Source organism: Poecilia reticulata, chromosome 5 (assembly GCF_904066995.2).
Source record: "Poecilia reticulata chromosome 5, P_reticulata-male-v2, whole genome shotgun sequence".
NCBI classification, from domain to species: Eukaryota; Metazoa; Chordata; class Actinopteri; order Cyprinodontiformes; family Poeciliidae; genus Poecilia; species Poecilia reticulata.
Genome location: NC_088834.1, coordinates 18,324,329 through 18,350,881, shown reverse-complemented (window position 1 = coordinate 18,350,881; position 26,553 = coordinate 18,324,329). Strand labels below are relative to the sequence as shown.

Genomic DNA, 26,553 nt, shown 5'->3' with positions numbered 1-26,553 from the left:
TTAAATGTACAGCTAGAGAGTCAACGGCTCTGATAAGAGGATATTGTTGGAATGGCTTAGTCAAAGTCCAAACCTAAATCCATGGAGAAACTGTTGCTATCAACTGATGGCACTTCAGGCATTTTGCAATGAAAGTGGGTCAAAGATTTCGGTTCCTAAAAGTGCAGAGTGGAGGAAGAACCTAAAATACTCACAGCTGTTCTTACCACTGAAACTGCGTTACAAAATATTCACTAAAGACATTTCTAAATTTAATTTGTGAATAATTTTGAAACCACGTGTGCTTTACTTCCTTTTCATAATTCTTTGCAACTTTGTGTTGGTCAACCACAAAAAAAAAAAAAATCCAAATCAAACAGGACAAAATGTGGAAGTAGCTCTTCAGAGTTCAGTGCATTTTGCAAATACAAGCATAACAACCTTGTTGTCTTAATCAGACGTAGTTTTTAAAATTAAAATAAATTACACATTTTTTGGGGGGATTTCATCAGGCAGTGAACAAATGCAAAACGGATATTTGGTGGTTATTTTTTAACTCCTGCTTGTTAAGGTGTTGGAGGCAGAAAGCTTTCGTTGCTCGTTGAACACCAAACGGATTGGATATGCTGGCTGGCCTTTTCATACTTCTTGTGCTCCAATTAACACAGAAAACAAACTACTGGAGTTTGCTGCTCCCACTACGTGGTGGGATGTCTTCCACAGTCATAAACTGGTCTTTCTTGTGCACCACTGCAGGCGGCAGCAAACGCAGAGGGAAGCAAATAATCAATTGTTCATACAGCCCACTCAATAAGGTCAAATGCGTTCAGTGCTGTTACATGTGCACAGCCTCAGGAGTCATTAACAGCTGCAGCCAAACTGGCTGAAAGAATATTTTGAGCTGAGCTTCCTCCTCCATGGCTTGTTTTTCCACTCGCGTAAAATTTTCTAGTCACAAAGCAGCTTTGACCGTCTCCCACAGCCTGAGTTGGCACTGTGGTGTCTGAGGGTAGATGTCTTCAGCAACAACAACAACATGGTTTCGCATCTTTCGCTCTGCTGTGTGGGCAGCATGTCCTCAGGGGGATCAAAAGTGCTTTTTACACAACAGTTGGGTGTTTATGAGAAATTGCTTTGTCCCCTTGACATTAGTTTGACATTTCTGGGTTTGCACTTTGTCTTGTGTTCCTCTGCATCCTTCTGAGACGCGTTCTTGTGTCCCAGTTTGCAAACTCTTCGCAGCCCACGCTGCCAAGTCGGTGTTGCACCTTTTCCACCTCCCCTGAAGCTTTAAATAGCCGTCTCTCCTTCTCAACAGGACCGACGCAGAGCCTTCAGCTCTCTCTGCACCGCAAACTGATCATTTATCAATCCCTGCTGCCCAAACATGGACTCCAATATTTGGTTTAAGGTGATAAAAATAAATCTCAGTGAATTACCAGACTTCATGATGAGATTGAAGATTAGCACGCCCTTTGAGTTGTTGCAAGTTATCCTATCTCAGTGGTAGAGCTGAGAAAACTCTCAACCTGCTCTTTTCTCAGCCACAAAATACGACCATCCCAAACCTCTACAACCTCCTAAGGGCCATCTCATTAGATTTGCTCAAAAAGCCGAATGGTTAAAGCATCAACTTGTGGTTTTAGTGAAGGGTGGAGGGAGGTGCGGGGAGCAGCAAAACAGATTAAAAGCTCTTTCTAGGCTAGGAGCAGTTTCCAGGCAACCCTCAAAGACTTTGCAAAGTCATTACTTCAGCAGGAAAACACAGCAGCGCCAAGCGTCCTTTACTAACATCCATTTTAACCTTTTACTCTGCATGTTATTATAGGTTACATAAGTTTTTAAAAATGTTTCCTGTTTCTTTATTTGCATGGGGCATACTCTTTTACCTGTTGAAGCAGATTAGCATACTCACAAAAAAAAACAAAAAAACATCTTTGCTGTTGCAAGACAGACTAGCAAACTTTCCGTAGTTGTGAAAAAGTATTTGCCACACATTTCTTCTGTTATTGGTTTTTTGACTCACTGTTTGTTATTGTTATTATTAGAGAAAGAAAAAGTGAGTAAATGAACTGTGATAGACTACAGCTTAACAAAATATTCACCAACACGTAGAATAAACTCTGACTTGATTACTGTCAGATACATTTAAGACAGCACCAAACCAAATGCTGTCCACCGCACTAAGAGGCTAAAAGTTCCCAAGGTTTTTTTATTTTTTTTTTTATGAAAAAGCTACTTTTATTTGTAAGTTAGATTTTTGTCCATCAAACATATGCCCACACAGCTTTTTGGTTTGTTAATGTGATCTTAATTAAACTTTCGGTGCCAGCAATGCAGCCCTCCAATACTCACAGCTGCCGTTCTGTCTTCCTCTGTTTCTGGATTTATAAACGTTAACATCGGCTAAACTCAAACAGGCGCATCTGTTTTTGAAGGTTCCTGTGATTTACTTTCTGAGCCTGCAGACCAGTTTGGACTTGCAGGAAATCAGCATGAAGTTCTGCTGATTTCCAAAACGGACTGCATGTCGATTTGTAGAGACCGAATTATTAAGACATGATTTGGTTTTTCACATCAAGGAGAAATAATTAAAGTAAAGGCCTTAAAAAAAATCTCTTTCATTCAAACTGTGATTCACTCCTACAAACGTGTCATGTGGAGCTTAAAATAAAACTGAGCGCCCACACACACTTCATCAGTCATATTATTGACTGGAAACAGCTGACTCTCCAAATTAACTTGCGTATCCAAGCAGAAATTATGTTTCCAATATCCTTTTTCTGTTTTATTTTATTTTACTTGGTTTCTCTTCATCTTGTGTATTGCTCTGCCTTGCGTGATGATCTGATTGCATCTCTGATCACAGCAAGCATTCAATGGTGACTCCTAAAATAGAACATGCTCCAATTAAAAAAGAAAAATCAAATTCCCAGATCAGAAAAAATCCCTCAAACGATCGTATGTGTCTATAAAACTGGGGAAAGCCCCTCAAAAGCCGTGACATTTCATGAAAACACATATTTCTTTTAAAACTATCTTCCCTGCTGAATGAAATCTATATAATCTAAAAAGACAATCTTAAGTGATTCAAACTGCAAATTCATCCACTTCCCACAGACCTAAACGTATCATCGCTATGCTCAGGGAATTTCTATGTGTATCTTGGCACTTTCCAGTTTCTACGTGCTAGATTTAGCAACCGCCTGTTCTGCAGCCTATGCATCCCATGGTGTGTGATAGCTGTGGTTATGTGAGGATGAGTGTGTGGGTGTTTGCAGGAGCAAGAAAAGAACAAGCATGGTTTCTTGAGTTTCTAAGGCGGGTCTATCAAAGCCATTCACTGACACACACACTCACACATCGTATCCACTAGACTTCCTGTGTCTGCCATGAGTCAGAGAGGGCCTGTTATGTAAGGTTAGTTGGGAGAGGTGAACACTGACACACCTGTGTCCTGCAAGTCTCTCCACGCCAGACTCGGTTTTATATTTACTCCCAGCAGCAAAAGCAAGCCTGTGTGGAGTGTACCTTTAATTGTGACTGATCCACGGGGAATTTGTCGTTCCTTATTTAGGTCTCTTTTGGCTCCAGACAATATTTCTTTAGTATAATCAGATCAGAATAGCTCACTTGGCATAAACCCCCTTCCTTTCTTGCGCTCATTTGTACACATGCGGGTAGATGCGTGTGTGTGCGTGCATGTGTGTGTGTGTGTGTGTGTGTGTGTGTGTGTGTGTGTGTGTGTGTGTGTGTGTGTGTGTATGTGTGTGTGTGCGTGTGTGTGTGTGTGTGTGTGTGTGAGGGGGTGGATACAGGCAAAAAGGCATAGAAAGGAATATGGATAGTTTGAGGTGCATGTGCTATAAAGAAAAAAAAAAACACACAATATTCTTAGACTGCAGGAGGCAAATCAGCCACCTCCTCACAGCCCCCCTCTGCACAAGCTTGTTGCTGAAAACTACCCCTGCAGACTACAGTCCCAGCCATGTGACTCCACCTCCTGCCACACAAACACTTCCCCCTCACACCAGAATGTAATCTAGGGCAAATTCACCGGCAATGCAGATATGAAGTCCAAGCAGGCGAGGCGTTTCATTCGCCTGCAGCCCAGGTGAGCAACAGGTCTGCAGAGATGAACCTACACCACCACCCAGGGGGTGAAACGGAAAATTACATATGAGACGTTTTTGCATGCAAGTCTGTACAGCAATAATAAACAAATAAAAATAAATAATAACAAAACAAAACAAAAAACCTTATAATACTTGAAACAACCTTGAATAACTTGGGTTAGGACAACTGTGTGCCCTACTCTGTCTGTGTTGGGGCACACAGACGCCCCGCGTGTCTGCATACCAGGTAAACGTCACAACTTGAAAAGAGGAGCGCCTTACGGCAAGTCGTTTTATCATATAATTGCAGGGGGAGAAACTTTCTTAAATTAATTCTTCCAAGTCGACAACGTTGATTGTAAACCTGTTCCGTTCGCCATTTATCCTACCTGAAATCAACGATTCAAAAATCTCAAACGACATCCTACCTATTCATATTGTTAAGTCAACTGAATTCATTTTTATATATAATCAAAGTACAACAGATGCCAACAGATGTCTTTGGTATATTTATATATAGTTATGCAAAAATTCAATTAACTCCAAATTCAGTTCATATCAGTTCAGTTTAGAGCAGTACAATGTACTCTATGTAACATTATTTTATAGTAGCTGACCCCCCCAAAAAAATGCAGCTTCCAAATACTTACTACATTTATTGAAGGAAAAAAGTTATCCAAGTCAAACTGCTGTATTTCACAAAATTATTGTCCCTATTGTTAAATCATGAATTAACTTTTAATAGCCACGTTTTTGGAAAGTTTCAAAGTTGATAAGAGTTCAGTTTTACTGAATTTTACCCAATGTTTGTTGTCAGATCCTTATAGTCCAGAAATCAATGAATTTAACAGTAGCTGATTGACAACACAAAGTAAGCTGAAGGATCTCAAAAAGCAACAGGTCATCCCCCAATCAACCTGTATTCCCTTTGTCTTTTCTGATTTATTTCACCTCATGATCAACTGAAAGATCCCGACACAGGATGGCTAATTGAAATTGACCCACCAGTATTAATCCTCCAATCCAACTGGGCAGCGGGTATAAACCTGTAACCAGAATAAGTGCAACGCCACGCAAAGCCATGTAAAACAAACAGCTGTTTCATCTGTGGGTGAAGGCAGAACAGAGAAATTCAAAAGTCCTTGTCTGTCTGATCTGAGAAATGTGTTGATCTGCAGAATCTGGTAAAGATTTTATCATTCAGAGGAGAGCGTGAAACAACACCAACAGAATGCATGAAGACGGCTCACAGATCGCAGCATTATAGGGAAATCCCCCTAAAGGTGGTAACCCGCAAGCTGATCCATTATGGGGCATACTTGGCTGTGTGTTTTTTGTGTAGCTCTGAAGTGAAATGAGCTGACATCTATCCGTCTCTAAAGAGTTAGAAAGCTGTTTCTAAAGCTTTTCCAGCAGACCATGGAGAAAACACAAAACAGTGGAGAACCTGAGTGACTGGCCTTCCAAACTCAAAGCACATCCAGGAGGTCACAAAGGAACCAATGAAAACAATTGTGCTGTAATCACTCGGTGGTGGTTGATGTCAAACCTGGTCCTTTTTGTTATTTCTTTTTTTCCTTATAGAGTTAGAATGTGTTGGTTTTACTGAAAGGTTGATAAAATCAATTTTAAATTTAGAATTTTTGATTCTGGATCAGCTTTTCTACCAACTCAAGCCTCAAAGCAATATAGCCGCCTTGAATATGGGACTCAGCAACAGCCATAATAATAAAAATAAAACTACAAAATAAATCTGTCATGCTCTCATGAAGATTTGTACTGCATTGAATCTTATACACACACAGTAATATAAAATCTCACTTAGTCAGATGATTTGTTTTTTTAGGTTTTTCTGGCAAGTGGCAAATGATACCATCATTTTGAGGGCAGTGGAAGTACGTACATATAGCACAGAACCCCATTGAAAACCTCCTGGTTATTTCACCAAATATTGATTTCTGAACACTTCCTGAGTTAAAACATCAGTATTGTTTTTTTTCTAAATGAATATGAGCTTGTTTTCTTTACATTATTTGAGGTCTGAAAGCACTGCATCGTTTTTGTTATTTTGACCATTTCTCATTTTCTGAAAATAAATCCAAGATTTTTTGCTTGGAATTTCATAGACGTGTTGTCAGTAGTTCATAGAATAAAATAACAATGTTCACTTTACTCAAGCATATACCTGCAAAAAGTAAAATCAGAGAAACCGATCACTTTAAGTGGTCCCAATTTTTTTTCCAGAGCTGTGGGGTCAGATTATATTCTACATCGGCCTGCCATACATGTGCCACACTTCCTCAACAGACAGAATCACAGAGCGAAAAAAGGAGAGGAAGAAAAGAGTAACTTTCATCGGGCTGTGGAGAAGAAGAGCCGCAGCTGAGTTAGTAGGACGAGGTGAGACTGCTGTTATTCTGTTTTTATCATCACTTTTTCAAAGTTTGAGCCTCTTAAGCCTCCAGTTTGATGAAAGCTGGTTCAAAGACCTCTTCTTATAGGTGGCTTTTTTCCTTCTTCGCCTTTCATCTGTTGAGGAACAATCTGTAACCGTTGACTTGTAGCGGGAGCTGAAGTTGACATTTTTCTGTGCGGTCTACCTAAAAAAAGGCGTCGCCGCATGACAGTATCAGTGTGTAGAAACAATTTTAGATCTACAACAAAGCAATTAGCCAGCAGGTACTTTTTTTTTTTTTTTAAACAATTGAAGTAGTTCTTGTCGCTTGCTTTTATGAATTGAAATGTCGCGACGGATTTAATGATCTATCAGACTGAACGATGGCGCTGCGGGGTCAGCTAAGGAAAAATAGCAGTATCGACAGGTGAGGTGCTCATCTAGACCGCTCTCTAGTTTTTAATCAGCTCTACTAACTATTCCATCGGAGCCTTTAGTTGGATACGTTATGCTTTTAAAAAGCGTGACAGATACATATGGCAGTTCAGCTTGTTATTTAATCCAAACGTGGAGAGAGGATGGGAGCAGATCTGGAGAACATGGACGGGGGTGTAAGATTTTTCATGAGGACAATCTGGCTGTGGGGTTCTGTTTGAGTCAGACAGCAGATGACATCTGTCAGCCAACTGACGAGCGACCACATCCGTTGTTGCATAAACACAAGATTCAGATGCACCGGCTGAAGTGATTGGCTGCTCACTTTAGAGCCCATGATTGATATTTAGTTAATTGCGATTGAGCTCTCAGAAGTACCTGTCAGACCTCTAATAATAGTGCAGCTGTACTTTCATGTTGGAGTCATTAAAAGAAAGAAAAATGCCTAGAAGTTCTAGTCTCATCCAAACAATGGAGCATTGTTCAGGTTTTGTTGATTTTTTATTTTTTTTTTCCCTCTCCATTTATCCTGGTCGGAGCCAAGCTACTGATGCCGCTGTTAGAAGTCAGTCAGGGGAATAGTTCAGGATTTCTGAAGTGGTGAGGCTCTGCTGTGAGCATGTTGGTTTGAAGAGTACAAAAACTTTGAGTAAAAAAATGTAACCACAACCGTAGAGATCTACAACTTTAAAAAAAAAAAAGTGACACATCATGTATTTGCTTAATTGAAATAAACAATTACTCCTACTGCTGTTCTTGATTTAAATTTTTTTTAAATAATTTTTGTCGTACATTTTTTATACATCGATGTGAGCAAAAAATATTTAAACGGCATGTTTAGTTATGTAGCAGTTTTAATGTAAATTGGTATATTTCTTAGAATATTGTGCTCTTTTCACCCTTGTGCTATTTGTTAGTTAGTTTGTTAACGTTAGCGGGTTAAATAGCTCACCTGCAGTCGGCTCTTTGCCAACTGTATTTTGTTCACAAGGTAATATCTACAATCAAGTTGGTGTTTTTTTCTAGGTAAAAGCAAATTGTAGAGATTTTCTTTCAACCGTTTGGCTAGCACTGCACAGCAACAGTTGGGGAGGGGCAGCACTGCACTGCTTGTCAGGCGTCTTATTTAAAGGAAATCAAAATGTAGGTATGGATGACGTACAACTTTTATTGGTTTTAAAACCTTATAAAAGTGGATACTGGCAGCTGGTGCATGCTTAGTTGTAAGCTGTAATATCTGACCAGCAGTGTATGGCAGCTACTAGTGCCTTTAATTAGTCTAAAGTTAGATTAGCAATGGTTGTTCTTGAAGGCTGAAGCCGAGACCAAAGTGGAGTTCTGCTGTCTTAAAGCAACTCCAGTCTAAAAGGAAAAAAAAACAACCCAAAAATAACACATTGATTAATGTGAATGAGATTTTTATGAACCTATAATCCATAATCACATTTGCAGTGAAAGATTGCTGACAGAGAATCCGATGAGCGAATGGAGGTACGTGTTGGTTCTCCACCAGTGACGTTCCTGTCTGATAAATGTAGTAAAAAATTATGAATGTAAAGAGTTCCTGGTCATTCCTGGTCGTTCCTGGTCGTTCCTGGTCGTTCCTGGTCGTTCGCAGCAAAGCAGAGAAAGTAAAAATATGGCATTTTTTGAGTGTGTTTTTATTCTGACTTATTTTTATATCAGACAAGTTCCTCCTCTGTATGCGTTTCCCACAGGAAGATTATTGGTGGTGCGCTGCCTCCTGCCTCCTTTTCCCATGTGAATAACCATCCAGTGCAAATTTAACATCAATTTAGAGTTTAATAATGTTAAGTCAATGCAACATCTTTAAAGATTGTAGTTATTTTAAGATTGCACAAGTTTTCCTTTTTTATTATTTTTTTTAAATTAACAAGCTTTAACCTCCAGGACCCATTAATCTGTATTTATACTAAATGAGGAAGAGTTGAAGAAGGAAGGATATTCACTGATTTACTGCGTGCAACTTAAAATTCTTTCTTTACTAAGTCTCAACCAGACCCAGTTTTGTATTTTATCAGTTTTAAGCAAGAGCAATCTTTCAAAAACACGTAGAGATACTTTAGGCCCAGGCTGTAGGTGTGAGACTCATTGCGTATCTTCTTCTATGGTAACCGTAAAGGCATTTGCTTCCCCACCAACCCTGCCATTTTTCATGCATGCATGAATTTTTGCATAAAGAAGAGTATTTTATGATTCTGACCAGGAAGTTTATCGCTGTATGTAACGTGAGTGGTGAACTTAACAGATGGGACAAATCGAAGCTGCACACAAACCAGTCAATCACTCCTGCCCTCAATCTCACGTTGTGCTTCTTATTGATTAACTCCGAAAAACCCCATGACATCACAGCCAACAACAACAACAACAGCAGCAGCAGCGAGCCACTCTGCTGTTCAGGACCTTTCTCTTTAGTGCGCACTATTTTCTTGACTTGGTGTGTTTTTCTGTGTTTTTATTCGGGGCGGGGGTGGAGGAGGGTCTTACTTTTCCAGTCTCTTGCAGTCTCACTGTTGGCGCCATGCTTTCAGGGATGTGAATAACGTCTAGGCTGAATGTGGAGCACAGCATGCCTGGCTTTGGATTAGCAACGTGTTAAGGCCTGTTCTGTCTTTGTAGTGGAGGCACACGCCTTTAATGCTGAAACTGTTCTCTGACAGCAAAAATAAAAACGCAGCAGCGGCCCTGGCTGATGTTTAGTGCAGTTTGTACATGGAGGTGTGGAACTACCCAAATAGTTATGCAAACCTGCATGGCCATGCTAAGGGATCGTATAGCATCAGCAGATATTTAGTTTTTGATTTGCGTACACTAAGATGGGTTTTGCTTTGGCTGTTGTGGAAGTTGTGCTCTTAATGCAGAAAATGACATAATTGTTTGTCAGGATGTGTATTTTGAGGGGAATTAACCCCCCCCCCCCAAAAAACAATATGTCTTTTTTGTCCTTTTACAACAAGGAGAGCAACCCGTTTCCCTTCAGCAGTTTTCTGCCAGACTCCCAATGAAAACACAGTTTATCTCTTACACCACCGATCGTAATTCATTACTTTTATTTATTTCCAGAGGATTTTTTTCAGATTTCTGATCGACTGTTTTTGTCCAGTAAAGATACTTTTTGCACACTGTAAATCTACTGATTCCCATTTAAAAAACAAACTTCGTCTGAACTGGGTTTGTATATAAAAAAGGGAAGTGACCACTAGCCAGAACTAGTTTTGGGTTGACATTTACCAACATCAGACTTGGATAAAGGTTCACTATCAAACTCCGCATAAAAAAAATTTAACCACATTTTTTTGTTTTGTTTCTTAAAACATAAAAAAAAAAACTATTTAAAATATTGTAGCAGAAAAGGAAGAGACTCCCAACAGCTACAAAAGCAGTGTTATCTTATTTTTTCTATGATGTTGTTTTCACTAACTAACCAGAAATCTGCTCTGCTGCGTGTGGTTCTAAAATTTTGTGACGTGTTTGTGCTTTAAAAATTCAAAGTCTTGTTGTTTGAATGACAAATGCCACCGCAGTAATCCAGCACATGTCTGTGTGTGTGAAAGGTTCTCCTGCTACTCGGCACCATGGCTCCTTTCTTGAGGATCGCCTTCAACTCGTTCGATATGGGCATTCTGCCTCCTCTGGCTGGCCAGCCTTTCTGCGCAATCAAGATGAAGGAAGCTCTTACTACAGGTGAGCCAACCTTCGATTACATTCGCTGGACTACTTTTTTTTTAACATCTCTTGCAGGTTTTCTCATTTCTTATGTTCAAAAAGACCAAATGGTGAATTGTTTCCTCTGTCGCCGCTCCTGTCCTCCTCTTAGAACGAGGTAAGACGCTCGTTCAGAGAAAGCCCACCATGTACCCGGCCTGGAAAGCCAGCTTTGACGCACACATCTACGAGGGGCGTGTGCTTGAGATACTGCTGATGAAGACGGCGGAGGAGGCGCTGGCCGAGGTTACCGTCGGCGTCTCTGTTCTCGCCGAGCGCTGCAAGAAGGCCAACGGACGAGCTGAGTTCTGGGTAGGACATGGAACGTCCCCGTCTCGAATTTGGACAAACATGAGGGGGTTTTTATTTACCTGTTTCTTGTTTTGTGTTCAGGTGGATCTCCATCCATCAGGGAAAGTGATGATGGCTGTGCAGTATTTTCTGGAGGATGTGGATGCAGGTAAAAAGCTTTAGACGTTACAGAGCCCTACAAAGTATTCACACCCCGTGAACTTTTCCATATTTTGTCTCCTCAAAACCACAAATCTCAATATTTTCCAGTGAGATTTAATGTCATGGAGCCTGAGACCAGCCAATAAAATCCACTGCAACAAATTGCAATCATTCAGAAGTCACCTTTTTGGGACACAGTCCACATCTGTATAGTGTAATTTTAACATTGATGTAGATTTTTTTGTGAATGTTTCTGAGATTTGTTAGAGAAAATGAAGATCAAGGAACACAGCTGACAGGTTGGGGATGCAGTTGTGTAGAAGTCTAAAGCAGGGTTGGGTTATGAAAAAAAAAAGCAAAACACCCAGCTCTGAACATATTACAGAGTGCTGGAAAGAATATTGCATAACTAAACCCTAAGAAGACATGACTGTCTGAACTGACATGTGAGGTAGTGATGGCATTAATCAGAGAAGCAGGCAAAAGGCCCATGGAGGCGCTCAGATTGGTGAATTTGTTGAGAGGAAACTAATAGACCAGCTGATCACTCCACAAATCTGGACTTAATGGGAAACAATGCTGTTTCATTTGCCAAACACCAGACAGATGACCCAGCAAACATGCAGCAGAAGGTTCTCCGGTCAAATTGAAAGGCTGGGTCTACATATAAAATACTGTTCTTGGCAGATGGCCAGCATTCCACAAAATCCTAAACACAACATCCTGATAAAGGTTTTGTTAAGAGAATAAAATCGTTAACTTCTGGCTCGTTATATTCTCTTGTGCTCCCGGATTCAATGATTCCATGCGTGGAAACAAAAGCCACACAGAGATGACAGTCAACGCTACATTTCCAGAGTTTATCCTAACATTTAAAAGTATAAAATCGCATTGACAACACAGACACTTCAAACACACTAAAATAGACATTCATTTACCTGAGATAAATGGAAAAGAAGAAAAAAGAAAAGCAAAGACGTCTTTGGAGAAATTGCAAGAGCAAATCTGATTTGTTACTCCTGTGTACAAACTTTTATAGTAAAGGCGTATTCTTGTCTTTAATATATTCAAATAAGGCGTATCTTTGCTCATCCAACCAGGAGCGGTCTCGGACCCTCTTAAAAGTTAGAAACTCCCTGCAATTTGTTTTCAAGATCAAACATCGGTTGTCCCCTTTATCTAAGCCAAGTGGAAGCAGAGCTTCTCCTGAACTCCTGCTATTTTATGGCTTTTCACAGATCAGTGTGGAAGCTGGAACTTTTCCTGATTCTTTCCCACACAGACAAAGGGCAGTTCAAAAGATCTTAGCAAACAATCTGCTGTAACTACAGGTAACACAAAGGTCAATAGGGCAGAATAAGTTATTAATCTGAAAACTATAATTAGGCTATTTCAATCGAAATATGTTGCTAAGTTTTAAAACTAGCATATTTTAAATTTATTTTCTTAACAGTTTCTACCAGTGTTTTATAAGCCTGGCGGGCCACCAGGCTTTAATTGTGCCCCACCAGGCTAAGCATTGCTTATTCTTTTAAGTCTTTTTAAAATTTGCAAAGTTTGTATTTTTTAAAGATTTTATAGTTGGTGTTCAGGTGTTAATCTTCCAATCTTTTAATAACACATAATTGTCAAGTAATATTTTCTGTCAACTTTAAACATTTTTAACTCAAAAACACGACAGGTCGCTGGATGAGTGGCTGCCCTAGTGCCCAACCACCAGGCTTAGCAAGTTTTCTGAGGGAAACTTTGCTTAAGGAGATGCATGGTGGTGGCAGTTTCATGCGCTTTTTCTCAGGAGGGACAGGAAAGCTGCTCGGGGTAGATTGGATCATGGGTTGAGTTCAATAGTACTCCTGAGAATGAGCCAGAGGTTGAGCAGTGGGATGACTTCTGCCAAAGCATATTCATGTGGAAAAATGGCCCAAAGTCAAGATCTAAATTCAGCAAAACATTTGTGGCAAAAGTTGAAAACTGACATTCACAGATCCTGGCCGTCCACTCTGACTGAGTTTGAGCTGCTTTGCAATTAAGAATGAGTTAAAAAAAAAATCAGCTGCTAAGAGTGGTTTTATAAAGAATTGAAGAACTATAATGTTTGTATTTTAATTGAAGAGATTTAAGCGCCATAGATACTTTAGCAAAGCTTTATCATGAGCTAAAGAATAATACATTATATATTTGTAAGGCTATCCATTTGTGCTGAACTTTGTTTCACTTGTTACTTACACATGTTGTGCAATGACTGAACTGTGTTTCTCTGTTTTAAAGAGAGTAAGCACGCTGCGAAGGAGGAAGAAGCTCCTACACTCAACCGTAGACGAGGAGCCATTAAGCAAGCGAAGATCCACTTCATAAAGAACCACGAGTTCATCGCCACGTTCTTCAGACAGCCAACTTTCTGCTCTGTGTGCAGGGAATTTGTCTGGTCAGTCCAGTTCACATTTCAGTCTTTTAAAACTGCTTAGAGTCAGCAAATAAACTGCAACCACACACAAAATGTAAGAGTAAAAACGGAATTAAACACCTTACGTGTGGATGCGCCGATGTGCTGCATTTTGTGCTAGATTGCCAGAGAGCATTAAAGAGAACATGCTCCAGATTTACATCTTGATAAGTGGTTCTATTCTTTTCACTTGTTGAATTATTTAGCACTTGTTTTTTTTAGAATGCAAGTCCTAATCTTTAAATCAGGCAAATGGCTCCTCTGCTTCTCATAAGTTCTTCAATGTCCGGTCTCCATTTATTTCTCAGTAATTATAGAGTGAATATTACCAATAAATCAGGATGTTTCAATCCACACTGGGCATTATATAGGAAAGGGAACAAAAAAGGAATATGAAAACGAGTTCATTCATTTCATTTTTACTTTCTTTCACAGGGGACTCAACAAGCAAGGCTATAAATGCAGACGTGAGTTTATGTTAATATTTAATTTTAGGAAGAGAGCAAAATATCTGTCTTGTGCTATAATTGAAATGTGATGACACATAAGGGTAAAATTCTCTAATGTTGCTTTTTTTTTTTTTTTACAGAATGCAATGCAGCCATCCATAAGAAATGCATAGACAAAATCATAGGCAGATGCACCGGTACTGCGGCCAACAGTCGGGATACTGTGGTATGTGACCCACTGTTTTTGCAGCACATCCTGTATTTGAGCGTTCTCCATGTGCCTCCAGTTTGTTTTCCAGTCCAGTGTGGGCTTTTCTCACTTTTTGTCTTCTTTTTTCTGTACGTCTTCTTTTAATCTTAATCCTCAGATTGATCTTAATGTAGCATAAGTGCTATTACCATCTATCTGCAGTAAAGATCTTTTAATAAGCACTAATGTTCAACAATTTGAGAATTACTCAACCAAATGCACCTGGAAAAATGCTAATAGTCTGTTTTAAGTAAGATGTATAAGTTAAAAGATCACAAATGTTTCCTTGGGCCTTATTCTGCTAGATATATTGCTTTTGATTATTCTTGTTTTGTTAAGTTTACTTTTTGCAGTAATAAAGATTGCCTTAGTTTGTCTTCAAACTAATATTTAACAAATATTACTAAAGTCCAAGTGAGAGATAAATGGACATTATCTAACACTACTTTAACCAGCAGTAGGAACAGGCCTGTTGGACTTTCCGTCAGACGTTGGTGACACTTTTGACAGATAAATCTGATAAAATTGAAACACACAAACCAGAAATGACATTGCAGGTCTCCAGTTTGCACATGATTATTTTACTGAGTCATTAGAGAAATCCTCCTCATTCCCACAGTTCCAGAAGGAGCGTTTTAAGATCGACATGCCCCACCGTTTCAAGATCCACAACTATATGAGCCCCACTTTCTGCGATCACTGTGGGAGCTTGCTGTGGGGTCTGGTCAAGCAGGGCCTGAAGTGTGAAGGTAAAGCACAGAGATGGTGAAACAGGAAGCAGCTTTCTGGTTGTGTCATTCTGCTTGACCGGCTTGTTTGACTGTGCTTGCAGACTGTGCCATGAATGTTCATCACAAGTGTCAGGATAAAGTGGCCAACCTTTGTGGGATCAACCAGAAGCTTCTAGCTGAAGCATTAACACAAGTTAGCCAGGTGAGTTGGTCATGAATGCTCCAGTAAGGTGTCCTCACCATCAGAATAAAGGATGGTGCACAAGACTCGTCTAATTAGATTTATTTTGAACAGGCAGATATTTGATCAGTTATTCATTTGTGTTGTGATGTTTTACTTCTTAAAATAAATGCATTCTTAATCTCACTTGCATAACATCTTTCTGCGTTGTGGCACTGTGAACTTTGGTCTTTGTCCAGCCATGTTTACAGTTGTTGTAAATTTTCTAATTATTTACCCATTTTCTATTTTTCTTGAATGGCATGTCTTTTTGTTTTCCCCATTTTAAACAGTTTCCCTTTGTCAAAGAATTGCAAATAAATGTTGTTCAACTTCCAACTTAAAAAAAGGAAAGCATGCGAGAATAAAATGCCTTAGTTACACACATTGGAAATGTTTGAGGCCCCATTAATTGTGGCAGCAGTGATTTTATCAAAAACAAATGTAAATGTGGAATTATTTTTACCCTAATATAAAAATTGCTCAAGTTAAAATCCTAGTTTTCTCAACATATTACTCCAGTAAAAGATCCACCTACGGTTGTTTTAGACATCTTTACGAGCAGCAACCAGCATGTCTTGAGTTTTCACATTTCTCCAATACGGAGAGAGTTTAATCTTAAAATGTAGAGATTTTGCAAGGCTGTCAAAAAAATCCTTAAATGTGACACTAGACCTGAACAGTTTACAAATCCTTGTTATTTTTGAGAAACACAACAGCAACATTAAGAAGAGAAGAAATTACTCTCTCATCGGCTGCATGATGAACCTTTCTTATAACATTTTTTATTTATTTATTTTACCCCGCCTTCCACCAGAAATCAACTCGTCGCTCGGATCCCAACCTGCCTGATATTGGTGACATTGGAATATATGATGAAGTAAACAAACTTGCTGGACTTGAGATCAACGGTCAGTAATCGCATTTCTCTAATCTGCATCTACAGTACTTGACATATTTCTATATGGACCCCAGATATGGAAAGAAACAGCTTTGAAGCAGGTTTGTGAATTTTTTTTTATTGCTATCTGTGTATTAGATGGGTCCCCGTATGGTAAACTGTGGGAGGGATCCGCCCAAAGACCCCAGTCTCGTCTTACTCACCTGACCCGCGTCAATGTCGACAACTTCGTCTTCCACAAGGTGTTAGGAAAAGGCAGCTTTGGCAAGGTACCCTCACTCATCAGCTTTATCTGCAGTGGAAAATGTAGATTATAGACAGTTGATAATAAAACTGATTAGTCATCAGGCGCCTATCTAAATGTTGACGTTTACCGTTTTCTCCTTGCAGGTCCTCCTTGCAGAGCTGAAGGGCCGCGGAGAGTATTTTGCCATAAAGGCTCTGAAGAAGGATGTGGTGCTGATGGATGATGACGTGGAGTGCACAATGGTAGAGAAGAGAGTCTTGGCTTTAGCCTGGGAAAACCCCTTCCTCACTCATCTCTACTGCACCTTCCAGACCAAGGTAATCCTTCTCCTCAACTGTGAGCCGCTTAGCCATTTTTTCTTTTCTTTGCTGCACTCAGTTCTTGATTTGGATCTTCTCCACAGGAGCATCTGTTCTTTGTGATGGAGTATCTGAACGGAGGTGATCTGATGTTTCACATTCAGGAAAAAGGACGCTTCGATCTTAACAGAGCAACGTAAGTGACTTCTGCCGTCGTTTCTTAACGTTGACCCTTAAAAGCTCTCAGATTTGTTATCAGAGTGTGGGTTAAATGATCCTTCGCTGTATAGAGGAGAACATGCTCATTTCTTCGCTGCATGTTGGTCTTTTCTTGCACATAGTGCTCTGGAGGCTGGCTCATATCCATCTGCTTCTTTTCATTAGCAGACTAAAGCTACAGAGTAAAGAGTGAAAAAAAACGTGTAGCGTTGTGTGTTGTGTTCGTGGGGAGGTATCAGTTACTGCCACCCACCTCTCATCACACTACGGGAATCCCTCCAGATAAACAAAAGGCAAGCTGGTGATAGAAAGTGTGAAAAAGCTCAACATTTGGCTGCACTTCAACCAACTAAGTTTCAAAAAGTCCCATGTTTGAAAGAATTTCTCCCAAGCAAAGATTTCAGTGGCTTGCAAAGGTATCACACAAAGTACTTTATAATGTTAAGTGGAAGGAAAACGGTACATGATTTATATTGGTTTATATTTTACTAATAAAAAATGTAATAGTGTGGTGTGCATTTTTAGGCATGTTTTTCTTCAGAAAGGCCAGAGAAGCTGATCAGAGGTAAATGAAAGGCAACATTGGAAGAAAAACTCCTGGAAACTGCAACAGTCTCTGTTCACCTTCCAGCAGGACAATGGCTCTAATCACACAGCCAGAGTTGCAGTGTGTAGTTTAGGTGAAAGCATTTTCATGTGTTCAGTCAGAATCCACACTTGGATCCAACTGGGACTCTGGAAGAAACTGGAAACTGCATTCATAGTTGCTCTATTTGAAATATGGCTGAGCTTTAGCGATTTTGCAAAGACGGAAAATAGAAAATATGTCAGCCTCTCGATGTTCAAAGCTACTGGAGAGATAACTTAAGACTTTCAGCTGTAATTTCCACACAAGGTGGTTTTGCAAAGTGCTGACTCAGTGACCAAAAGATTGAGATTGTTGTTGCATGAGTTTCCTCCTTACAGATGACGTAAGAAGCTGGAGGGACTCTGAGTAGAGCTGCTGCTCCTCTACATCGAGAGGAGCCAGTTTTGCTGCTCGGCCTTCCAGTTAGGATGCCTCCTCTCGGTTGGCCTGAGAACGCTTTGGGATTCCCCAAGAGGAGCCCAGGTCTCTGCTGAGGTTACTGCATACAGTGACTGGTCTCCCAGTTACATCTCCTGTAGTTAAACCAGTAGTTGTGTGTTGGACATGAGCAACACTGTACTTTGTAAACATGAAACTCTAATCCTGTGCTGTCAGCTGTTTAATCCTCCTGCCTCATGTTGGATATTGGATCCCTCAAGAGATGGGCAGAGTCGGCTTCATCACCGAGTTGTATTTTACTTTATTTTGTCAATCAAGTTTGTTCGTATGTTGTCTGTTTTAACTAAAAAGATTAAAAACCTTTATTCTAATAATTTTAAATGAACTATGGGTAGTTTTTGGCTTTTTATCCCCAAAACTAATCGAACTTCTCTTTAAGAACAATGATGTATAAAAAATATATGAACTGCATTTAGCCCCGTTTCAAATGTCCGCCTGGATGTTTTTGCTTATTTTAATTGTACGCAGTTCTTTAAATATCCTGTGAGTAAATATATATTTGCCCATTTATCAATAACAACTGGAACTTTAGATATCTAGCAAGTTATTTTCGCAATTGACCGTCTATTAAAAGATTGCCCCTCAGATTAATTTCACTTGCTGCTACTGCGGGGGTAAAATTACCGTAATAACCCGAGATGGGCTGGAAAGCGCAACGTCTCCCCTTTCAGAAACCGTTGGAATTTTTCAGATAGCACAACGTGTGGCAGAATTACGGTACTGCAACTCTGGCTGGATCGTCGCCACTGTGTTCGGTCTGGCAGGGTTGAAATACTAAGATGTGATCAAACTAAGATGGAATAATGAGTAAGTTTGCAGTATCTTGATAAAACAGCTGTGATTGTGCTTTCTCACTAAGCTTAAGTTTGAAAATGCCAAAAGGCGGTAAACATTTTCAAACCCACAATGTTCCGTAACAGAGAACATTGTTCAACCTTCACGCTCTCTGCTGAAACTCTTGCTCACTCGCACATCTACTGTTGCCATTGTATCACCTTTAACAGTCTGCTTATCACACTTTGAGATCAACAAATCGTGCTTTTTCCACACACAACTGCCTCTGCAGACATTTCTCAACTAGTCTGAAAACTAGTGTCGGTGAGTAACGGTGTCAGCATGATGACCAATCATCTGGTTCCTGGCAGCTGCTGATGTCTCTGTCCCTTTCTAGTTTAGCACCCTAGTTTATTCAAGGAATTTGGAAGATTTTCTGTGAATAGTTCGTTTATATCAACCTGTAGAGGAAGAGTTGCTAAGCTCAATTTAAATCTTTTTTGTTTATCGTCAGGAAGATTTAAATTGAATAGTTTTGTCACCTTTACTGACAAGCTGGAGATCCTCTTTCTTATCGGTTTGTTTCAGATGTGTTTGGATGCTATTTTGTGATGACCACAATCTTCAGCATTTCTCTCATTTCTGTCCCAGTTCCTGAAAACATTATCTTTGGTATAGCTTAATCATCTGGATGGTACCAATACATCCATTGATCACTGAATGCTGAATATTTAGCTGTGAATGTTGCTGCTGAAGTCGAGTTTCATCGGCCCAGACGATGCTTTTCAGTCTGATGTTTGATTTTAGTGAAGCTGTGTGGATTGTTTCCTCAGCTTTTCCAGTCTTAGCTGACAGGAGTGACAGCTGCTGTTTGCTTAGTGCTGGTATTTCTGGATAACTTGGTGCCTGTAATGGTTTTTGAGTCACTGTTGCCATTATTATCACCTTTAACAATCTCCTTATCACACTTTGAGATAAACAAGTCATGCTTTTTCATAGACGACTTCATCTAAATTTATTCACACCTTTTACTGTAGACCAGAGAGATTGCTGCGAATGAAAATCCCAACAGATCCTCAGTTTCTGAAATCCAACCATCATACCACATTGAAAATCACTTGAATTGTCTTTGTTGTTCATTTTGATACTCAGTTTGAACTCCATCACGTTGTCTTCTTTGTCTCTAAATGCCTAAATTCATCGTGTTTCTTCATTTGGTTGGATAATTCTCATTTGCACAGGTTTACCCCCTAAAGTTTGTGGATGGGTTGCATAGAATGAAATTACACAAAATATCTGTGTCTGGGTCTGTGTTGCCAAAAATACAAATGCGGCAGTAAATTAGAAAAACTGGTGCCTTTTTAAAGTTTTTCTATGTGCTTTGTAACGTTTTTTTCAGTGTGGAGCTGTGATCTCGTTTGAGTTGAATTTGAAACTCCTTACTTTAGTCCTAAAAAGGCTCTTTCTTGTCGCTGTGACACAATATATACATCCTGTTTTTGGTGGTCTGCAAGTTGTCCGAGACGCCCAGCCTAAACGAGAACCATTTCTACACGCAACTTCTGTGTACATTTTCCTGTTTCTACACAGCTTCCCGTACTACCGAGTATTTGCATGACACGTGCGGCGGAGTTTGCAGATTTTTGGCATGTATTTGGTACAAAGACTCTCTTAGTGTGTTTATTATTATTTTGTGTGTGTGACTGCACATGCTGTCACAGTCAAATGGAGAGCTGTGCAGTTATCTGTAGCATCTGCTTATGCAACACTTTTCCTTCAGAGTTTCAAATGACCTCTTTTACTAACACAAAACCGGTTCCCTCTGTACATACTTTTGACCTGTTAAACTGTAAACGAGAGTCTGCTCCAACTTTTTAACGACGTTTGCGACGCAGAAGCTAAGCACGCAATCCGGACTGCTTTCCAGATCCTATTTTAGGTTTCTGTTCATGCTGAGGTCTTTTTATTTACGCAATGAGATTATTGTTGTGCTGGAGCTACAAGATCATTTTCATCACCACTGTTAAGTGAGACATTGAGCAGCCATAAGCAGACATCTCGCTTGGCTCCTGTCAGCGGATCCTTTGCGGCGGGCGAGCAGGAGGTGGACCGGTCTGTTCGATTGCTCTCGCTGATGAATTGTTCCACCTGTCGCTCGGTAGGAGAAGCAGGTCAGCGATAGGCTAATCTTTCAGCTCACACAAGCTCTTGGGTTTCACATTATGAGAGTGTTAGTCACTTGTCTTCTACACCAAACAAATGTCCTCCTGAATAATTCAGGACGACGCTGAAACAAGTGCGGTGTTCAGCTGTTGGCTCCGCGCTGAGGCAACCGCAGCGTCGGGCGGCAATTTTCCATCTGAAACGAGTCACTGATTTTCTGTCCGTCTCCCTCAGGTTCTACTCTGCTGAGATCGTTTGTGGTCTTCAGTTCCTGCACTCCAAAGGAATCATCTACAGGTCAGAACAAAAAATATGTGTAGTACTTAAGTCTCAATTAACAACACATGCTTAAAGACATTATTTTTCTTCTCTTTACACACATTTTTTCCCCATTATTTCTATTAACACCTTTACTCTCAGCCAAGCTGCTGGTTGTTTGCGAGTGTAAATGAAAAACTGCTTGGTTAGGTAATCCCACACACTTCTTTGCCGAGAAAGTTTAAATACCATTGTGTGGTAAAGCAGTCACGAGCAAAGGCTGTTAGGAAAACTGTGACTGCAAAACTGCACGCACAAAAAGCATGTTGAGGAGAAGGAGCGAACTGGCATGCAACTGTGGTATCATAAACGGATTTGAGAAACTACAGAATACATAACGATGCATTTTAATATATTAGAGACGTAAAATTCAGTACCAGAGTGATTATGTTAAGTGCTTTTTTATGTTGATGATTATTGCTTTGTTTCAGCTCATTTTGCTGTACTTGAGCTACAGATCAAATATATTAAGAAAATGACATTTCAGGAAGAGATAAAAGCCCAGTTGGCTAATATAAGGGTTCCACCCAAATAATATAGAAAAAACATTGAATATAATCCAAGAATACAAAACTCCATCAGTTCATCATAACTGTATGAAATACAATCACAGAAAAAAAAACCCATAAAAACACAACTACAAAGTGTTAGAACCTCAAATTCAGCAGCTTCTGTGACATTACGTGACATTACTAAAAAGGGAGTTTTAATTCAGAAATGTTTTGACCCACATCATCTCACAGTTGACCATCACTGACACTTTCCACAAGAAGGGTAACCCAGAAAAGGTTGCTGCTAAAGAAGCTGTTTTTTCACTGTATGCTGTATCCATCAAAGGAAAATTGAGTGGAAGGAAAACAAATGTTAGAAAGAGGGGCACAGAAGGCATGAACTGCAGCTGGAGTTAGAGCTTCAAGATGCAGTAAAATCTAAGACCGAGGCTTCAAGTGTCAAATTCCTTGTTTTAAGCCTTTTCTGAAAAGGAGACAACAACTGAAGCATCTTAGTTTGGACCAAGATAAAAAGGACTGGGCTGGTGCTCACTATGCAAAGTGCTGCTTTCAGATGAAAAATAAAAGCTGCATTTCATTGTCTCCATGCCAAGCTGCGCTGATGGCAGTGCTTCTTGAAAACAGGGCATTGAGTGCATTTACAGTGCAGGACATGGACACACTTTTCTGTTATTTCTGTATTTAACTCAGTTTGTTATTGATCTTATGTAATCAAATTTCCTGAGAAGTTAAACTCTGGTTTTTATTGCTTATTATAAGTCACAATCATCAACATGAACAGTTGGAATATATTAGTCTGCGTGGGAGGAACCTATAAGATATATGAATTTCACTTTTTAATGGGACACTTAGTAAAAATTAATTGTCCCACTTAATTTTTACTAATTACGTACGTATTTGTATGAGACAATTGGGATTTAATAAGCTTTGGCTTCTTCCTACTCCCTTTTGTACTGGATATGAAAGTTTTTTTTTAAGGTTTTTATTGTTGCATTTTCTTGTCTTGATTTTTCTCTGACATTTTACATGTTAAAAATAAAATAAAGATCTACGGAAGAAAATTAACTGAATTACTCGAATTAATCGGAGTAATCACACATGAAAATCATAATAAATGCTTGTTTTTACTGTTTATCAAATGTTCCACTTGTCAAAAAAACCCACAATAAATTGAAATAACGATTTGATAGGAAAAAACTTATATCTAGCATTAAATGTAACATTAGACAGTACAAACGTTATTTGAAAGCAGGAGCAGACCCAATTAGTCATAAATCAGCTGGGATTCAAACAGTTGACACTTTATTGCATTAGCATTAATATCAAATCATTCTTCAAGGGTCATTATGTGATGAACCTTACCTTCATTCAAAATAATTGTACATAGCAACTGGAAACCGACAGCGGTTTATCTTGTTTAATCCTAATCTTCTTTGTTTAAAATTTTTCAGAGATCTTAAATTAGACAACGTGATGCTGGATCACGAGGGCCACATAAAGATCGCTGACTTTGGCATGTGTAAGGAGAACGTGTTCGGGGAGAATCGGGCCACGACTTTCTGCGGTACCCCCGACTACATTGCTCCAGAGGTAAACCGGGTCGCGCTTACAGGCCCTCCCTTGTTCTGAAAGATTTCCGCTTGAAACAGACTCGGTTTGTTCAAAAGGCTTCAGACTTGAACGCTTTCTGTTTCGGCCCAGATCCTGCTGGGACAGAAGTACTCGTTCTCAGTCGACTGGTGGTCGTTTGGGGTGTTGCTGTACGAGATGCTGATCGGTCAGTCGCCTTTTCACGGCGACGACGAGGATGAGCTGTTTGAGTCCATCCGCGTGGACACGCCCCACTATCCCCGCTGGATCAACAAGGACGCCAAAGACCTGCTGGAACGGGTTTGTGTCACATGACTCATTTTAAGTCAACAAGAGATGCAGGTTACTAGCAACTGTGTGAGTAAGCTTTGAAAGATTAGCTAACCAGGTCAAATTGCATCTAGTGCATCACTGTGTTTTGATTCATAGAACATATCCTTTGTAATACTCTTATATCCAAATGTCTTTTACAATAAAGGTGCAGCTGAAAAAATGTAATATATGATCATCATCAGCTTTATTAAAGACACAACTAAGTCCTCATGAGAGGGAAAAAAAAGAAAAATAGTAAAAAGTTTAATATTGTTTAGATTGTTTACATGTGGAGAGAAAAATCTCAACCCTTTGAAACCCCAAAACATTAGAGTCTCTTATTATTACCTCAGATTATTTCACTTATAACAAGACAATTTTCCCATTTTATAAGTGACGTACTGTGCTAGTCGAACTGGTACTTTTTCATCAATGTTAAGGAATTATTGGCTTACAAGAAGCGGCTACATCTTTCTGAAGAGTTGTCAGATGCTTTTTCTTATTTCAGGTGTTCTAAGATATTTGCACTAAACACTAGACCAAAATACTTGCTAAGATTTTATGTCTTTGCAGCGTCGATGATTATGGTAATTTTACTAAACCCGGATTGCAGACATGTCATGTCCTAATTTAATCTAACTTTTTTTTTCGTCCCCTTCATGCAGTTGTTTGAAAGAGACCCCTCACGCAGGCTAGGAATCGTGGGATCGCCTCAGTCGCACTCCTTCTTCAAGAGCATCAACTGGCAGGCTCTGGCGAGGAGAGAAGTTGAACCTCCCTTCAAACCCAAAGTGGTGCGTTTCACGGTTTTTTTTTTTTTTTTTTCAGAGGAAAGACATTACAAACCACAGACCCTGCGCTGTTATCTGATGATGGCCACTCTCTTTTAGTTTCTCTGAGATTTGTTTTCTTCTCGTTTCCAGAAAGCTCCAAACGACTGCAGTAACTTCGATCGGGAGTTCCTCAATGAGAAAGCGCGGCTTTCTTACAGCGACAAGAACTTCATAGACTCCATGGACCAGACTGCATTTGCTGGATTTTCATTCATAAACCCCAAAATGGAGCACCTTCTAGAGAAGTGATTGGTTTTTAGCACCAACCTGACTGAGGAGTTCCTCCTGTTGCTCATGGGACATTTCCCCTGCTTTCAGACAAATGAGGTGTTCCTCAAACAAATCAGTATTTATGTAACGTTCATTTCGGGTGCAAACTATTCTCTGTTGGTACATATAGAAAATAATGCCTGTACTGTATATATTGATGTTATTGTATTTGTGTGCATGCCTATTATTGGTTATGACTGCGAAAACCTGTATGAGTAATAGGAACATGGTGGGAGGCTGAAAATACTTTGACTCCGTGTAACGTCAGTGCTACAGCCTTTTTGTTTCCTTCGTCACATGCAGCTGACTGTAACTGGAGACGGTAAACAATGAAGGGAGGAATCGGCTTCACGTGTGAACTGTACTGTTGTAGAGTAATTGTGTAAATCAGGTGAGCGCATGCGTATGGCTCAGAACAACATGTCTGTTTTCAAACTGTAGATCAATAAGGAACGTTATCTGTCAGAAACCTCCGGACTCTTGCTTTTGATTTAAGATTCAGCCGTGGTTGTGTTAATTTCTGAAGATGAAAAGATCAAATTTAAACGCAGTCCGCCGCCCGTTGCTGTACGGAACGCTCCTGCCAAAAGACGGTGGTAAAGTTATGACTAAAGAGAGTTTAGTAATTGTTATGTGAATGTAGTTAGGGAGCAGGACATCACTGAATTGCTGTATATAGATATTTTAGATGTATATTGCTGTATCATGTATATTGGTTCGGTAATGATGTAATTTTTTTTTTACTATCTCCATATTTACATCTGATTTAAAAAGCATAACATCAGCTCCCAAGACTGCTTCTTTTTTGTTTGTAATAATGAAGCTCTTAGGTTTATGTACATCTAATCTATGGTACAAAGCATTGTTATTAAAAAGATTACATGGGTTGGATTATGTTTGTTATACATGCTTCTACTTTATAGTCTGAACACATTTCTTTTGTTTTTTAACCTATGATTACACTTAGTTTTTGGAAACTAAGTGTTGAAATGAGCCAATTAAATGGTTCCCTGAATGCTCCTTCAGTTTTTCCACATTTTATCATATAATCTCAAACCTCAGTGTATTTTATTAGGTTTTTATGTGGTAGACCAACACAAAGTAGACCACAGCAGGAATTGATGATTATTTCATTTCGACAAAAACAACCCTGAAAGCCGTGCCATGTAATTGTGTTCGACTCTGATTTAATATCCCAAATTAAAATCTAATTCATTCAATAGTTGGTAAATACAGCCCCCGTGTGTGTAATTTATTCTCAGTCTAAATCTAGCTGTTCTGTGAAGGACTCAGATTTCTTGGAGAACATTAGTGAAAAAGCAACATCAGACCAAAAAACAGGAAGAGGGAGAAAGTAGTGGAGAAGTTTAAAACGTGATTTAGTAATAACCCAATATCACAGAGCGCAGCACAATCCGTCATCTGGAAATGGAAAGAGAACGGTAAAAATACAAACCTACCAAAAAATGACCAGTCGCCTAAATTGACAAGCTGGAAAAATGGAGCACCAATCAGTGTTTAGGGAGACTCTGGTAACCATGGAGGAGCTGCAGAGTACCAAGAAGAAAACAACGGTTGAAACAAAACTATAGAAAATCCAATTTTGTTGCCATAAACCAGGTGGAAAAAACAAATGTGGAAGAATGTGATCTGGTCAGATGAGACCAACATGCGTGTTTTTATATACACTGTATACTGTAATCAACCTGAATATCCTCCCAATGGTGAAGCAGGGTGGTGACAGTATCATGCTGTGGGATAGATTAATCAGATCTAAATATAGGACAATGTTGGAAGACTGGAGCAGACATTTACCCTTCAGCCTGATTAGG

General features: G+C 39.5%; 1 protein-coding gene across 2 annotated transcripts; it reads left to right on the top strand.

Moving 5' to 3' along the window:
- Positions 1-6,341: 6,341 nt before the first annotated feature.
- prkcda (protein kinase C, delta a) lies at positions 6,342-25,612 on the top strand. Of its 2 annotated transcripts, none has more exons than XM_008409891.3 (18): positions 6,342-6,494; positions 10,500-10,629; positions 10,763-10,962; positions 11,044-11,110; positions 13,372-13,528; positions 13,982-14,013; positions 14,136-14,221; positions 14,865-14,994; positions 15,078-15,178; positions 16,014-16,107; positions 16,236-16,366; positions 16,488-16,661; positions 16,748-16,839; positions 21,121-21,183; positions 23,168-23,306; positions 23,418-23,606; positions 24,284-24,412; positions 24,542-25,612. In XM_008409891.3, the coding sequence occupies exons 2-18, from the start codon at positions 10,521-10,523 to the stop codon at positions 24,698-24,700; spliced, it is 2,052 nt and encodes a 683-aa protein (XP_008408113.1). In that variant the 5' UTR covers positions 6,342-6,494; positions 10,500-10,520; the 3' UTR covers positions 24,701-25,612. The 2 variants fall into 2 exon arrangements, with proteins under 2 accessions (XP_008408113.1, XP_017160459.1); XM_017304970.2 differs by lacking the exon at positions 6,342-6,494 and adding an exon at positions 6,791-6,916.
- The last annotated feature ends 941 nt before the right edge of the window (positions 25,613-26,553 follow it).